The 16,473-nt window shown below is 32.4% G+C and overlaps 1 protein-coding gene across 1 annotated transcript in view; it reads right to left on the bottom strand.

Annotated features, from left to right (window-relative positions):
• Positions 1-507: 507 nt before the first annotated feature.
• The window catches only part of LOC115447776, a 41,660-nt gene continuing 25,694 nt past the window's right edge, over positions 508-16,473 (bottom strand). Inside the window, exons 2-8 of the mRNA XM_030174997.2 lie at positions 16,100-16,204; positions 8,248-8,412; positions 6,584-6,753; positions 5,059-5,275; positions 3,889-4,318; positions 3,383-3,486; positions 508-2,583 (exon numbers count right to left, since the gene is read on the bottom strand). Coding sequence (XP_030030857.1) covers positions 2,471-2,583; positions 3,383-3,486; positions 3,889-4,318; positions 5,059-5,275; positions 6,584-6,753; positions 8,248-8,412; positions 16,100-16,160 — 1,260 coding nt within the window. The 5' untranslated portion in view covers positions 16,161-16,204 and the 3' untranslated portion in view covers positions 508-2,470. The remainder of the gene's footprint in view (positions 2,584-3,382; positions 3,487-3,888; positions 4,319-5,058; positions 5,276-6,583; positions 6,754-8,247; positions 8,413-16,099; positions 16,205-16,473) is intronic.

Raw genomic sequence — 16,473 nt, 5'->3', positions numbered from 1 at the left:
TCAAAAGGAATTTATTTTTGCAACATTTTTCATTGATGCTCCGCTCTTATTGGTCATAACATGTTATATAGCTACTCGACTAACTTGACAAGTGAGCTCTCCCACACTAAAGTAAACCAAGATTAAAAAAAAACACTAAAGTAATTTTCCAATTCGAACGAGTAGTTCCTGAGATTAGCACGTTCAAACAAACAAACTCTTCAGCTTAATATAATAGTATAGATACAGATTATGTTTTCCTATTTTCGTTAGGCATGTTTAGACGGTGCATACGTACGAAGTTAAATCCTAATTCATTACAAAGAAAAATGAGGTGATTATTTCATAAATTATAAGAATGTTCCATTCCTCAAACAACGTCTAATTATTTCGTGTTATTACGCTTACTAATTCACATTTTAATGACTCGAAAAAATATTGTTATAGGAAATTATACTCCTGCTCCATGTAATTAGCTCACTTTAAGTATAATTTGACGTTATTGTAAGGAGAAATAAAAACACTCTGTTAGTTTTAATAATATTTATATTTACTTTATTTAGTTTTACAGTCATTTAACATAGTCTTTGTCTGTTTACAGATGAAAGTTTTGTGTATTATTAACAAAAATGTGCAACAACATATAAAATATCTTAAAAGATTAATTGCTATTTGGCTTCGCCCTTATAGCTTACATCTATTTATATTACAAACAAGAGAAATTACCTATAAACTTACAATAAGAAATCACTTACTGTACATTTTGTATTGTAATATCGACTTAGGGTATTCGACTATAAGGGTCCGCACAGACGCTTAAACCTATTCCCGAGAAACACTATTCTACTATAAAAGCAAGCAAATTCAGTCACTCACAATGTTATAGTTGTTAAGTGTTTCTTGACAAAGGTTGGCATCGTCTGTGCGACGCCTTATTTTAATGATTATATTACTTTTAAAGTAAAACGATTAATGGAATGGTATTGTTTATTTACATTCTACATGTCTTATTACTATTGTAAATGTAGCTTAAAGCTAAAAATACTTTATACGCGATAATATTGGCAGAGATTATGCTGTGATTATTGTATAGATGGACTAAAACATTTAAGAGATTACTTAAAATTTCTTCTTTATGAGATCTAACAAACTTTTGAATAACTGAATAATTTTATGAAAGGTTTCGACTTATTAAGGACATAAATATTATTTATGAAGAGTATATGATCATATTAACGAAATTACTATTTAACTACCAATTCCTTAATATAGATTTTATGCAAAACAATATATGCATAAATAAAAACGAACATTTCTATTGAGCAAATCAACAACATTATTTAGAAGAAAATACATCCTTAGTTTTCTCAACATAAATAAGTAATATATTTTCCATTTATGAAGAAATTTATTCAACATAAAAATAACCTTTATAACACAGTTTCATAAAAAACACAGTAAGTTTCATAGAAATAGTAAATCCATGCCTATATACAGCTATATGTCATGCACGGATTAATTCGTAATTTACATTACACCTAAGTTTCATGGTCGAATGTCTCAAGGTTTGCTCTATGTATAAACTCGTCCTAAGCCGACACCAAAAGGAATCAATTCCGCAGGCTTACAAGTACGGAAGTATTGTATTTGTTACAGAACGCGCACAATGTTTTTAAAGGTCAAATTCGCTTGAAGCCCTAATGTCTACTTATGGGAAAATTTTGATGGTATGTAGATTTATCGTAAAAAATATAACCGTGATTCAAATACACGGGACTAATTACGCAGTGATGTTTTCTTTAATTTACGTAACAATTTAGAAATTTCAAGGACACTAAAAAATTTACGATACTAAAATATTTGTCTTCAGCATCGTTCTTCTCGTGTCTGAATGTCGTCGTTTAAAACAGCCTTAAGCCTGCCCTCTGGTCAGATGGCGAGACGACTTACACAAAAGGGTCGGTAACGAAGCATAAAGCAGCAGACCGGGTTCTATGGCATACCTTGGGAGAGGTTTACGTCCAGCAGTGGACTACAACGAGCTGATGATGATGAAGCCTGCCCTATATACATTACATATTGTATAATATAAACAGATTTTTCTTATTCTGAAATTTCCATAACAAGAAAAATATAGGTTATATTATGACCGGCAAACGTTGTACCGGATGTTATTTGACGCGCGCTGTTAATAAAGACCACGTCCCATCACGTTTGTGTCCCTTTTATACGTGTTTTATACGTGTGATATTTTTTACTCGTACGTATAAAAAAATAAGGAAAATCACATTACATACACAATTCGTAATGCATTCATATATATAGCAAGTTCGTTTGCTACACAGACACGGAAAAGTGAACCTTATGCACCTGATGGTAAATGGAGTGGTGTTTACATAGTATATTGAGCGACGACAGATGATTATCCCTCGACTTTGATTATTTTTAGTGTTCCTTTCAAAAACCTAATGCGCGTACTATATTACAATATTCAAGGATAAAACAAAATGATAGCGGCTATAGATATTAAAATAAATGCCTGCGGTTGCCAGAAAAGTGTCCCTTTGTTCCATGTGTCGTGGTGCACAGCAGCTTGGTTCTCGCCTGGTAAAGAGCAATATTGTTAAAGTTTCTCCAAGTTTTCAATACTCCTCCATTGTTCAAATACTAATAGTAGACAAAACTATCTTAGCTATTTCTGCTGAGTGTGATTTATTACGGTTGTTTATTCATTTGCGATATAATGGTATGCGTAATATTGAATTGAATATATTCAGAGAAATAAATAAATATTTAACGATTCGTATAAGGTCGATGCTGATTCGAAGACTAGGATTTTAATATATTCTAACTATAAGGTAACTCTTCTGTGAAATATTTCTTGACAAAGTACAACCGAATAGTCAATACGAGTCTGCATTGATATTGTCAAGTATCTAGCAGTGTGACAGCTAGACTGCGGCTAATTTGAATGCGCCATCGGAATCTACTGAAATTTCTAGCGGTTGTCATTTTCCCATATAAAACTTCATGCAGTACAATGAATAAAGATGTAAATGAATTGACTAGACTTTTAAAATAAGTTTACGATATGTGAATTTCTTCAGATAGAATAATATAAATCATAGTAATAATTGAAGATTGATTTTAGGGTTTCGTTGAGTAAATAATATCAGCCCTGTATTATATACTTGCCCACTGCTGAGCACGGGCCTCCTCTACTACTGAGAGGGATTAGGCCTTAGTCCACCACACTGGCCTAGTGCGGATTGGTAGACTTCACACACCTTCGAAATTCCTATAGAGAACTTCTCAGATGTGCAGGTTTCCTCACGATGTTTTCCTTCACCCGCGTTGAGTATTCCTTATATAAATATGGTATAGGTGAGGTTAATGAACTTACCAATCAACACATGCACGTTGATCGTGACCTGAGAATGATTCTGCAGGTGGCAGGTGTAAGTGCCGCTGTCGTTCTGCGACGCCGACGACACGCTGATGGTCGCGCTAAAATCAATACCAATTTAGTTCGTATTCAATCTATTTGAATATTATAACAAACGCCCAATTATTAAATTGCTCCAGCCTTGGATGTTCTGTGAAAAGTAACAGCTGACAATCGTTAATAACCAACGCAGTAAATTATTTTATACTGTTTTCATTTTCGGCGAAATTGTTTTGACTCTTGTTTCTAAATTTTCAGATACTTATTTAGAATGTTTGTGAATTACATTTACGATATCTTATATTTTTTTGTGTGTTGGCATATTATAGTTCACCGTATTACATAATATTGTAGTCTAATTCAAATTAATCGGTTCCAAGTATGGTATAAAGATCGAGTCGTGATATGATTATAATTATTATTTTGTTACATTGTACAAAGTATTGAAATTATTAAAGCCTTACCTCAAATTGCGAAAAGTAACGTTATCAAAAAAATCCTTCCCCTGCTTCTTCCACATTATTCCATAAATATTATTTTCGACCGGTGGCGTGGTCGGCATCACTGTAGTTAATTCAGTTGTAGTCTTAGCTTTAGGCTTCGAAGTTGTAGTACTTATACTAACAGTCGAAGTGAGCGTTGTAGTCTCTACACTCCAACTTTTATTCATCATTATATCTATTCTATTGAATAACGTACTCATTTTTGTAGTGAGTTCTGTAGTTGTGGTTGCTGGGGTTGTGGTGGGAGCCGGTGTGGTTATTGGGGCTTTAGTGGATAGAGTTGAAGCATATTCTTCTGATATGATACAGGATAATTTTATTGCACTTCCCGCTTTGTAGAATCTGTCTTTCATATCATGGCTTTGGTCACCGTTTATGGTAATTACGGGAGCTGTAAAATAATATAACTTTACTAAAGAATTGTTAGGTAGAAATAAAACATTGGTGTAAATAGTGTGTTAAAAGAAAGGTTTAAATTAACAGCAGACAAAAACTAGAAACAAAACATTGTTTTAAACGAATACAAACCTATCCCTGAGGAAATACCAAGAGATTTTATTACAATTACTATCATTAATCTAATTCACCCAAGAACAATTTGACACCTGAATTTCTTAAAATGTTCTTAATACATTTTCACTGAGTGGATTAAAGACACCTTATTCTGAATAATTACACCTTCTAAAAGGAAACTAATTGTGTTATTTCACTTATTTCCCTAAAGACCTTTATTTTGTAAAATCAAAATTCCATTATCTTACATAAATATTTCAAATTAAAATTCCTCTATAATCCCTTCAATCAATTATAATTTAGGCCGTCAAAATCAAAACAATAAGGTAATTTTAAATTGCCTTTATATTAATTTATCTGAAAACATGCTATGCATAATTTGAAGAGAATTCGTAGTTCTATTATATTCAATTTGAAATTTGCAGAAGCGCTAATAGAGATTCACTCTTGTCATATCCTTGTTCTTTTCCTTGAATTCAGCAGTGTAACTACACCTCGTATAGAATAATAGATGTTTATGCGTCGTAATACTGTCATATGAAATTAGATGACGTACTTGTTCATCTACGCAATAACAAAACCACAATCATCAACACCAAACGTTAAATTTGTACTTACGCAATACAGTTAAATTTGTAAAAACAGTTCTAGGTGGGTGAGTAGATATTTGGCACATGTAATGGCCGGCGTCGGATCTCTTCACAGGGTTCATGCTCAGTCTCCAGTTGTTCGGATACTGGAACTTCATGGTAATCCGACTGTCACCCGTGTGTCTCTCTGGACCAACTGTGAGTAGTATTTGGGCTGATTCTGTGGTGTTTCGCATCCACATCACCTGTATAGGGAATTAAAAAAAACATCCAAATAACATTTATAGTGGACCTAATTAGGATCAAGGGGTTATCGATTGTGCTAAGAAAGGTAATCCGTGTATTGTTATTTTATTCTCTGAAAATTTTGATACATTTGTTTTGGGATGGTATTCATCTTTACGTATCTATGGAAATTGCTTAGAATCTATTTGACAGTTTAATCGATCATAATATAATTTCAGTCCATATTGAATATACAATATCGTACGAATTATTTTGAATTCGATCAAATTTTAATCAATAAAAGCAAACGTTGAAAAAAAATGCTCTTTTGTATCTGTGTAACTTTCTAATGATGTATTATTTAATGTTCATTTAGGTGTAATTATAAAAGGCAATGCAGTATAAGCGAGGTTATTATTTTATTTTGCTGCGTCTTTCGTCAACTGCTTTTCAAATTCACTAATTGAGCCCCTACTCTGCTACAGCTCATTACCAATATTTAATAACCTTCTTGGAAGTTTTATTCAAAACCGTTAATTCAAAGCCGAATCGGCTTCTGACTATTCATTAGAAACAGCGTCTCCACCTTTATAAAGTAAAGCGAAAAGTAGCTATAAGATTTTATAACGATTATTATATTGTGTTAAATTACAGTGAACTCTTTCAATTTTCTTTGAAAGTGCTTCGATGGACATTTATTGATGATTGCGCCATTCTGTACAATATTACTCGTAGTAACACGAACTTTGTTCGATTCAAAGAATACTTCTATATATTTTTCACTGAACGTTCGAAAATCCACGTTAAAAATATACGTGGGCATTGCGGAGAAAAGAGAGTTTATTGAAAATAAACACATTGGTCGGCAAGTGATACCGCCGATCCGCGAAATTCGGCGCAAGCGAAATGATTACCGCTCCATTGTAAAATGTTTCATCTATTTTCGATTTCGTAGCTTTCAATAAGAAATTCATATTTATGATTCCTTTGAATAATATTCTTTTATCTTTGTATATTTCATGCATCGACTTGAACGGTATTGTACGTCCGGTGCCAATACAAATTCTTGAGACCAAATACCTACGTAAAAAATATGTAACGAATTCTATTCTTTACACCTTGCTTTCAAAATCTTTGTATATATTTTTGTCTACAAAGAATGCATATATTGACGTCAATGACATCTTCAGACATTGTATTTCATCAAGAATCAAACTTAAGAATAATTCCCATCAATTTCACCTATTTGAGGTTAACCGCTTTTAATTTTGGGTTTCCTTTAGCGAAGACCCATACAAATATGTTACAGAAAGAAACTTGAAACATACCGTTTTATCTTTCAGCATCACAACTCGGCAATTCAACAATGCCTCCGCTCCGACGTGCGCTGTAACTTGGGTGAATGCATCTTCTTCGAAGTACGGGCCCCAGTGGTGCTCGTGGTGATGGTCAAGATAACTTTGGTACGGCACGTAAGGTCGCGATTCTTCTACCTTGCCTATGAAAAAATGTCATGTTATATTAGGCGTTATTTCTATATTTGGGTTCAAGCATTGTGTATTCAGTATTTTTTATACCAGAATAAGAATTATTTCCCCTTTTTTTTAAGAAAACTACCTCATTTCCATAGAAATTATAAACTGAATTCATAAAACACAGCTGGATTTATATTTGTTCAATTATCAAATAACTAATTGAACGCTTTAAAAATAGAATTATTTTATACTCTTATTCTGTAACAGTCTGTTATTATATAACTATTTGTTACGCATCAGAAATTCAAGGAAACAAAACGAACCCTCATTTATTAACAAAAACAATGACCCATTTTACTAACTCATCACAGCTTGTAACCTATAAAATGGAAATGCGAAGAACAATATATCCCGTTTAAGGATTAATAAATAATTTGTTACAAACACCCGTCAGAATAAAGGCGTTCACAATAAATTTGCATAATTTAATTAAATAGTTAGAAGTGGCATGTACATTCGTTGACGATTCCGTTAATGAAACAATTATGCAAAACGGCGACCTTTCCGAAAGAGAACACTAAACTGTTATCTATTTTAGCTTTCCGTATAAATTATTTTATTACCCGTTTTTAGATTGGGCCCGAATAAAACAAAATTCATTGCCTTGACAACGATCGGGGTAAATCTTAATTAAGATTTCAACTTTTACTACAAAACTATCTTCAATCTCGTTTAATCAAAAGGCTGTTTATGTTTGATCCTATCCTATTATTTCGATGAATGCCTTTTATTTATGAATCACACGAATTTTCATGCTTTGATTGCAAAGATTTTTATTTATTTTGTGAATTATATTTATTTATAAAGTTAATTAAATCCAGTCATAATCTTTTATCGATTAGGTGAATTTGTATTGATTTTGCTCACAGATTCGTCTGCGCGTAAATGTTTTTTCTGGGATAAAAGTAGCCTATGTAAGGACATAGACAAAGTTTGAGACTAGGTATCTTCCCAGTCTCAAACTCCACACCAAATTTCATAAAAATCTTGTATGTGATTCAGCCGTAAAAGCCTACAGACAGACAGAGTTACTTTCGCATTTATAATATAAGTATGAATGTACGTATAGGTATTTCATCTGAGGTCAGTCTGAGTAAGCATCGTGACTTGGATTTCATTGGTGCCCACTAGCAGTATGTTTATAACATACAATTCATATTTTTTAATAGTTATTGAGTCAATAAGATTATTAGTTATTAGGATAGTAATAATTTAATTGAATTTAAATAGGCGCAATACAGATTTGTGCAATTTGTACAATAGATCATTTCTATGGGCATGATACATCAGTCAAGGAACCTTTATTTCGTCATCGTGTCTCTAAATATCCTACCGAGACAAATTCGTAAAACCTGTATTTACATCAAATCAAATATTCAAAACACAATGCCGTTCACCGATAAAACGAAAACGTTACAAATATAAAACCAAACACAAGTGTGAAGATCGATACTCACTCTGTAATAAATGATCGTTCCTGTCGGTGGCGCCTTCGCGCTTGATGTTCTCTCGGAGTTGCTTCGTGATGTTCTTGAATATTTCCCTGGACAGCGCGAGGCTGTCCTTCTCGTCTCTTCTGTGTCGTACATTTGTTTGGTAGTCTTCTGGGAAGCGCAATGGCTCTGTCGAACATTTGTTTTGTGTAACTCGTGCATTGGTTAAATGTTTTGTGAATTATAATTTCGTTGAAATCAATAATTCGTGGAAGACATTGCTTCGTGATATGATTATTTAAAATATTTTTGCATCAATATATTTTGTGAGACCTTTAATTTTTTACTGACTATCGGAAATTTATTGAAACTACTGTTTTGTATAATAATTACCTTTTTTAATTATATAAACTTTGCCTAAATAATTTCGGCCAACTAGTTTATTACTACTGATTTTGTACAAAATGAATGCATAGTTTACATAAAGCGTTATAAACTTGTTCTAAAGTAACAAAAGTAAATTGTAGCCGACGCAGATAAGTTTGTAATAAAAACGAACGATAAAATAACTACCCCGTCCTAGTTTTCCCAACTTTAACTATTACTTTAAAGATAAACACTGGAAATAATGATAAAATTAAGGCTCTTTGACGATGTCTGTTCATCCACTAGTATAAAATATAATTTAATTTTAAGTTAGTTAGATATCTATTCAAAATTTGGATTTTGTAGTTGGCTCTAAGAAATTTAGGCTACCCTTGGATGTTATCAAGTATTTTGGATGGTAGTTATATGGCTGTAAACTCTATGGAATTACTCTCATTAAACGCCTATATTATTAGAAATTGAATTTCTACGTTTTCCTAAAACATGTTATCAAAATAATTAATGATATCTCGAAGTTCTATATTGGAAATTGAAACGCATCTTTCAACGTTAGTGGATTTGAAAGTCAGATTATAATTAATTGATAAGCGCGTTTAATCTTTCGATTAGATCATTATTAATGTCAGCTATTAAAACTAAGTTGATCTAAATTCCAAAGTTCCATGTCAAATCAAGATACAATAAATTAACTGTCGACGCGATATCATTTCAAATATCTAGTTCAAAATATATGTTTTGATATTGTCATTTGGTTTGGAGTTTTATGAGAAACGAAAGAGCTTAATTGCGTTCAGTTTTTTGTTAAAGGTGGTAAGTATTTTAATTAATACCAATAACACCGTTCACAAAAAAAGGCAAAAATATTTTCTTAAGTACCTTTAATTATTTACAAGTACTTAAGTCTGATTATATTGACGGTTGACATGATAATTGACGTAAGCGACATTATTCTTCGAAAAATTTTAACTAGATTAGAAAAACATAGAAAGAAGTACTAATTTTAAATATGTTTAAAACTTAATGTCACAAAAAAGTCGATAAGTCAATTAAGGCTTTCCACCGTCCATATAGATAGTTACCTATCTAAGAGTGAGTTTTATTACGGTACAACTGCAGTGCTAAGTTCTCGAATTGGATCCCTAGGCAACGTGTAATTGGGTTTCTTTAGTACTCTAATTTAATTTCTATCACTCTTTTCTATGAATGAGTCTGGAGTCTGGAATTTGTACCCGATATGGTTATAGGCTCGCCCTCTATCACATCATGGGACGAAATACACGCGGTAAAAGAGTGTAAACTCGTGGCGCCTATGCCTTTCCTAGATGAAGGGCGCGAGCGAGTGCGTATATTTTTAGTTGTATAATCTTGTATGAACCAAGAAGTTATTTATGCATTATTATCTGTGATAAGTATTTCGACATCTACAATAAACGAATGATAACGATCGAAATAGTTACTAGTTGTAGATCTCTCAAATGTGAGAGTTCGCTTGGGTAGGTTCCACCGCAACGTCTTTTCTGCCTCCAAACAGCAGTGTGTAGTCACTGTCGTTTTCCGGTTTTAACAAGATTGTAGCCAGTGTAATAACTGGATATAATAAGACTTAAAATCTCATATCTTACAATCGCGAACGTAGTGGAATACCAAACAATACTTTGTAATTCAAGGTTGGATTGTGTTTCTACTGTTTACGGGCGGTCGCATCGCTTACCATCAGGCGAATGGCAAGCTCGTCTCGTCCTACAAAGCAATAAAAACAAAGTTACATCAAAAATAAATATTAATATCAAAGTTTATTGTTTAAAAGTTCTTAATAAATTTCAATCGACAAAAACATTTAATTCACGATGACTGTTAGCGCAAAAACAATAACGTTAAATGGAACATGGAACGTTGCCGGTTAATGGCTAACTAAAATTTAATATGACGAAATTTTAAAGGCCGAAATATCCATGCATATTAATTATTTTTACGTTTTTCTTTCAACTGCGAGAACTAATCACTAACTAGACGTGAATTGTAATTCTTTACTTGCCAATACTTGTTTAGTTACCCAGATTAAAGGTGAAACAAAATGTATGAAAAATGGACCTTAAGCTATAACCTTAAATCAGTTTTTTAAATTTAACCAAAACAATATAGCATTCTGTGAAGCTTAGTATGCTAAAAACACATTTTTCGTTATTATAATCCGTCATATGGATTCATTTGATATTGGCCAGACCATTGTCATTTTATAACTGGAAAACTTGACACCTTCTTTCTGGCGTGAAATTGAAAAAGAGACTAAATTGACCAAGTGACTTGATTTGAATTGACTGGTGGTAGGTCTCTCATATGTGACAGTCCGCCTGGGTAGGTACCACCGCAACGCCTTTTTCTGCCGCCAAGCAGCAGTATGTAGTCACCGTTGTGTTCCGGTTTGTAGGACATCGTAGCCAGTGTAACCAGTGGATATAATAACACTTAACATCTCATGTCTCAGCAATCAGGATGGCAAGCGCAGTGGAATACTAAACAATACTTTGTAATTCAAGGTGTTGGATGGTGATTCTACTGTTTACGGGTGGTCGTATCGCTTACCATCAGGCAAACGGCAAGCACGTCTCATCATTCGAGGAATAAAAAAAAATCTCTCATTTAATATGATGTTTAGAGGCGTTAATGAGTAAATGCCAATAAAATGCGGCTATTTGAGATCTATATTTTTTTGAACTTACTTAATTAGTAATTACCATCTTTCTCTGTTTTTCCGATGAAGATTGCTCGAGTGAATTAAATCTAGTAATCAAAGTATTGTATTTCTTCCTCATGAACGGGCGTCCTGCGTTTCATAATATGGTAATTGTTGTTTTGTTTTTATAGATTTTGCTGTCTCACTATTACTAAGTCTTATGTTAATTTTCACTATTATTGCAAAAAGGAATATTATAATTTTTCATGTCAGTAAAAATTAGAATATATGATTCATGGTTCTTCCTTTATTTATCCTTCGGGATTATTTTAAAATATCACTGAAAAACATTTAGAATTGTGGGATATAATATATAAATCAATGTGCACCTCAAATATAATAGAGAACCTTGTTATAGTAAGCCAGAGAATTATTAATCAAATTTGTCTGTTACTTGAGAAATCGTTCATAGTTTACACTACTATTGAACTGACAAATGATATTCTTTTTATATATTTTTAATAGTTGACGGTACCAGCTTTATACATTTCAAGTGATTTTAAAAAAATAATACTACTTTCTTGCTCGTTCTTTTCTAGTGGAAACTGCGTTACGTACCGAATCAAATTGAATCTAAGTAATGTTTAACATATTTAGAATTTAAAACCCCGTCAGTTTCATTGTTGTCAGTGATTCTCGGCAACAAATTGAAAGCGGTTGCGCAGCACATTATATTGCTTATTTCTATAAGTAATAACTATGTTTACAATTACATTCCAAATGTATAAGAATTTTAATAAATATTTTAATTATGTATTTCATCAATAAATATTTAGTTATAAGTAATTTTTGCAGTTCGAGGCGTATAAAACCAATATTATTGACAGCAGTTTACCAAATCACAGGTGTGTTTAAATATCTCAGCGTGTCGTTAAGAAAACTTTCATTATTTAGACCCAGTCGTTTTATGCTCTGCCATTTAAGTTTAAAACGATTCGTTGTTTACGCAAAAAGTATTTTCAATCAACATCAACAAATTTCTTGGATAAACTGTATTGTTACTTTGGTTGATTTAGTTCGTAAACTAAACGCGAACCTTTCACGGGGGGATTAAACGGATTGTGTACTTTGGATTAAGGATTATAAAGTATCCCAAAATATGCTTAACGTAAACAGACGTGATGGGATTTTGATATAAAGGTCTCTAAATTTTATTTAGAAAATACTTTAACGGATTGTGATTAGAATTAATTTTAAGTAGTTTAAAATCTTAAAGTTAGACTGAAGTCTTTAAAATATTGTCTGAAATAAAGGTTTTCTTAGTAAAATTTATTTAAAACTGAAATATAGTTTCAGTTGAAAAGGCGTCGCTTGGTACTAAAATAATAAATAACTTAAAATTCTTACAACGTAACTATAATCTGTTCTCAGTTGAAAAGGCCCCACTTGGTATTAACAAAAAAATCAGCTTTACTTGAAAAACTATAGAAAATCTATCAACAAATTATGACCGATGTACAAAAATTTTCAACAAATGATCCCAATAGCTTTTTTGGAGCTATCTCAAAATGGATCAATAAAAACAAGATTTTTTGACATGCTTACAAAAGAGTTATTTTCATCGGTTCATTAATCGGATTGAAGATTGAGATTACGATCGGTTATTAAAAACGGCTGATAATCGTAAATCATAAAAACATAGTACTACTAAAAAAGGTGCAGTTTTTTCTCATTTCCAAAGTCATGTAAAATGATGTGTTACTTAGTTATTTCTTATGTTTACGCGAATGTTAGACATTAAAATTAATATTAATTATCCGAAAAATAATTTAATTTTAATGATTTGTTACTTTTAAAGTTCTCATTTTAGAGAAAAAATTTAATTTGTATTCGAAATGACGCAGAATCACCAAATATTTGATACAGAGTTGATATAGTTGGGAATAACTGCACAATATGGAAAGATGAACAGATTAAGCTCGCGTAGAGCCATTTGCATTACAAGACCGCAATTAGTGCTAATATATGGAATATATTTTCTACAACAGGAAATTTCATTTAGTTAATTACGGAAACAATTATATGATTATATTGAATCCATTGTAGACGGTCTAGTATATTATAAATACTTGGAGACAAATTAAATAAACGCAATACTGGAATTTTATGAAAACAATATATTATTTGTCAATAATTAATATTTTCGATACAAATACGTTGAACTTTAACAATTTTCACTATAATTCCTTTGGAAAGTTTGAAAATTTTGAAGTGATACTCGTGCGAAGGTGTTTTATGTGACGAAGTTTGAGAGTTAAGATAATCCGAAACCGTCACGTTAACGGTATGAAGACGTGTTTATTGTCATGGTTCACTGGAGCCCGCTGGGAGCCCTCACTTAATGGGGTCAGATTGGGGAGATAAATATTATGGTCTCTACGTGAACTAAATTACATTGACTGAAGATGGTGCTATATTAACTGTGGTATATACCAGTGGCAAAGGTACCATATAATTCGATTCCTGCCGGTTTCCCTTTTGTAGTATATAATATGTAAGAAAATAAATTATAATAATTAATTAATATTTATAGAAAAGTGAGCTAAAATCTAATTATAATTAGTATTGGTATCTATATCTCCTATCAGATTCCCTTTCGGAGAATTTCTCACTTTTCCACTGGTATATATGAGGTTATGAGGAACTTGTATGTAACAAGTTATTGCGCTTTTTAAAACATTGGCCGTAAAATCTCGAAAGGTTCTTTTCCTTAGGTTTGTGATCCTTTTGTTGTAACATTATTTACATGTTTAGGTATATTTGACACTAGAAAAACTTTTATTTGGAACAAAAATATATACAAAAGATTCTGATGATTGTGTCATTATATCACATTTCCTAACGTTGGTTAAAAATAGACTAATATTGTAACATCAAAATCAAGACCGCATATTTTGCAGCAAATATAAATTGGAGCAAGTTATGTTTCACTGTCATTTTATTTAATTATTTATTAGACTTACAAATTGCCATATTAACTTCCATCGGTACATAAAACAAATCTAGTTCAGAAGTTCCGTCAACCAAAGACTATTTATTAAGCTAACAAGAGAGGCAATCGATAATACAACGAGGTATATAGAACGTACTTTATTGGTCGGAATTGGTTTTTCCGGGTGCACTAAGTGGCGATAACACTTTTAATTCAGTTGTAGATAAGCCTTGTTTATTAACTAGGTATTGCTTGCGTCTTCATCCGCGTGAAATGTCTATCTCGCTACAAAATTCCGCAAAACCTTGTAATGAAAAAATTTAATTATTTCCCTGGAAAGCAAATTATCGGGATAAATAGTAGTCCATGTTAATTCGAGATATGGTCTACCCGTGTCATTCAAATCCGTTTAGCTTTTTCTGCGTTTACTTCTAAGAAGTTTTCAAATATTTACACAATCTTTCATATTTTTTATATGAGTAAATTAAGTCGCCATATAGGGTGTTTGGGACTGATATTGATTCTTATCAATCAATAATCTTTTATTGCATGATTGTCAATTATATTTCAGGGCTGGATCCCTCAGACTTGTCGTCAAGCATGTGGACGGTCGTAAAATCTGCGGTAAAACCTAACGCAAATTTTTTTTCTACTTATTTTAGAAGCTTTGCGTCGGCCACTGTTTGGAATAGCATAAGGACAGATGGAAGTAAGCTATATTTGTCATAGTGAACTCATTTTATGATTAATAAACATAGATTGTAAATATGCGAAATTGTTGTTTAAATAAGCTTCCTCACACTAATGCACAAACATGATATTAACTAATTTAATAACAATTATATTTCATTATAATTCCTCATATTACTATCAACAATTAGCATTAAAATGCACTTTATTATTGTGTGCAAATGAGTTCATTAGGATTTATGAAGCTTGTTATGCAAATCTCGTTACTAATACATAATGTTTAGCGTGATAAATTAGTTATCTGTGCAGGCGTGATAACCTTATCAGGCGGGATTTGGTAGACATCTCACGTCGAATCCCTCGCTTAAACGGTGTTACATAATTTTATCTACAACTTCCCGTGTCTCATTAGCATAGAATTACGTTAATATTAAACAGTATCGACATTGTGTGCTTTCATGTAGGATACAAAATATTTTAGTAATTCGGTTTTATTTACAGCCGTTTTCAATTAGCGATCCAAATCTCAATCTTCAATCCGATTTCCAGAATGAACCAATCAAAATAAGTCTTTGTAAGCATGCCAAAAAAATATTTGTTCTGATTGGTCCATTTTTGATATAGATAAAAGCGATTAGGATCGTTTACTGGAAATGACGGTTAGTAAAAGAAAAATCAAATTTCGAACCTGTCATCGAAGAGAATATTTATGGAAGTAAACAGACAATTTCAGAATTGCTAACATTATGTACTACATAATAAGGTTATTTTTCCGTGACACGCGTAATGTCATGTAGCTGTCATGTTTGCCGGCAAACATTCCGATGCTCTATGGTTTAAACATAATATTAAAATGTTACTGAATTCGTTTTGTTTGTATAAAACTGGCCACGTAATAAATACGATTACTACATTTAAATTTAATGTATGATATTCAAGTAACATTTTTTTACATGAATAAATATGTTTCAAATCTCTTCAAGAGTTGCTTGAAGAGTATGGTTGGCTTGCTTGTAGGTATGACGGAGTTACCAGCCTAAATCAAGTCCATCATTGTGCCCTACGTCGGAGGCCGAATACTAAACCTTTTTGGACCTTAGACCTTAATAAATATGATCAAAAATGTTCCTCACCTGATGCAGTATGCAAACAACACAATGCTAAACACACGAAGTAGAGGCCGCCCCACTGCATATTAGAGACATCACAGGCGATGACACATGACCCTCGCCGCTCACCTGCAAGACAAAACGTAATTGGTTAGTATGTATTTTAATAATTACAAACTGAGGGTAATTTTGTAATAAATTCAACGGCCCGTACGGTCGCGCCAATCAACGAATGTACGTTGGATTGAGAAGTTGTTGTTTCATCGCTCGTCCCGGTATTCCCGTTATATCTTAATCAGGTTAATTAGATTAATATAATGTTATACAAGGTTTGTCATATATGGGAATTCGTTTAAGTCTTTGGCATATCGTGAATTCTTGCTGCCCGGGACGTAGCC

The sequence above is a fragment of the Manduca sexta genome, chromosome 8 (assembly GCF_014839805.1).
Source record: "Manduca sexta isolate Smith_Timp_Sample1 chromosome 8, JHU_Msex_v1.0, whole genome shotgun sequence".
Lineage (NCBI taxonomy): Eukaryota > Metazoa > Arthropoda > Insecta > Lepidoptera > Sphingidae > Manduca > Manduca sexta.
Note: the sequence above shows the minus strand (reverse complement) of the source record. Positions and strands in the feature narration are given on the sequence as shown.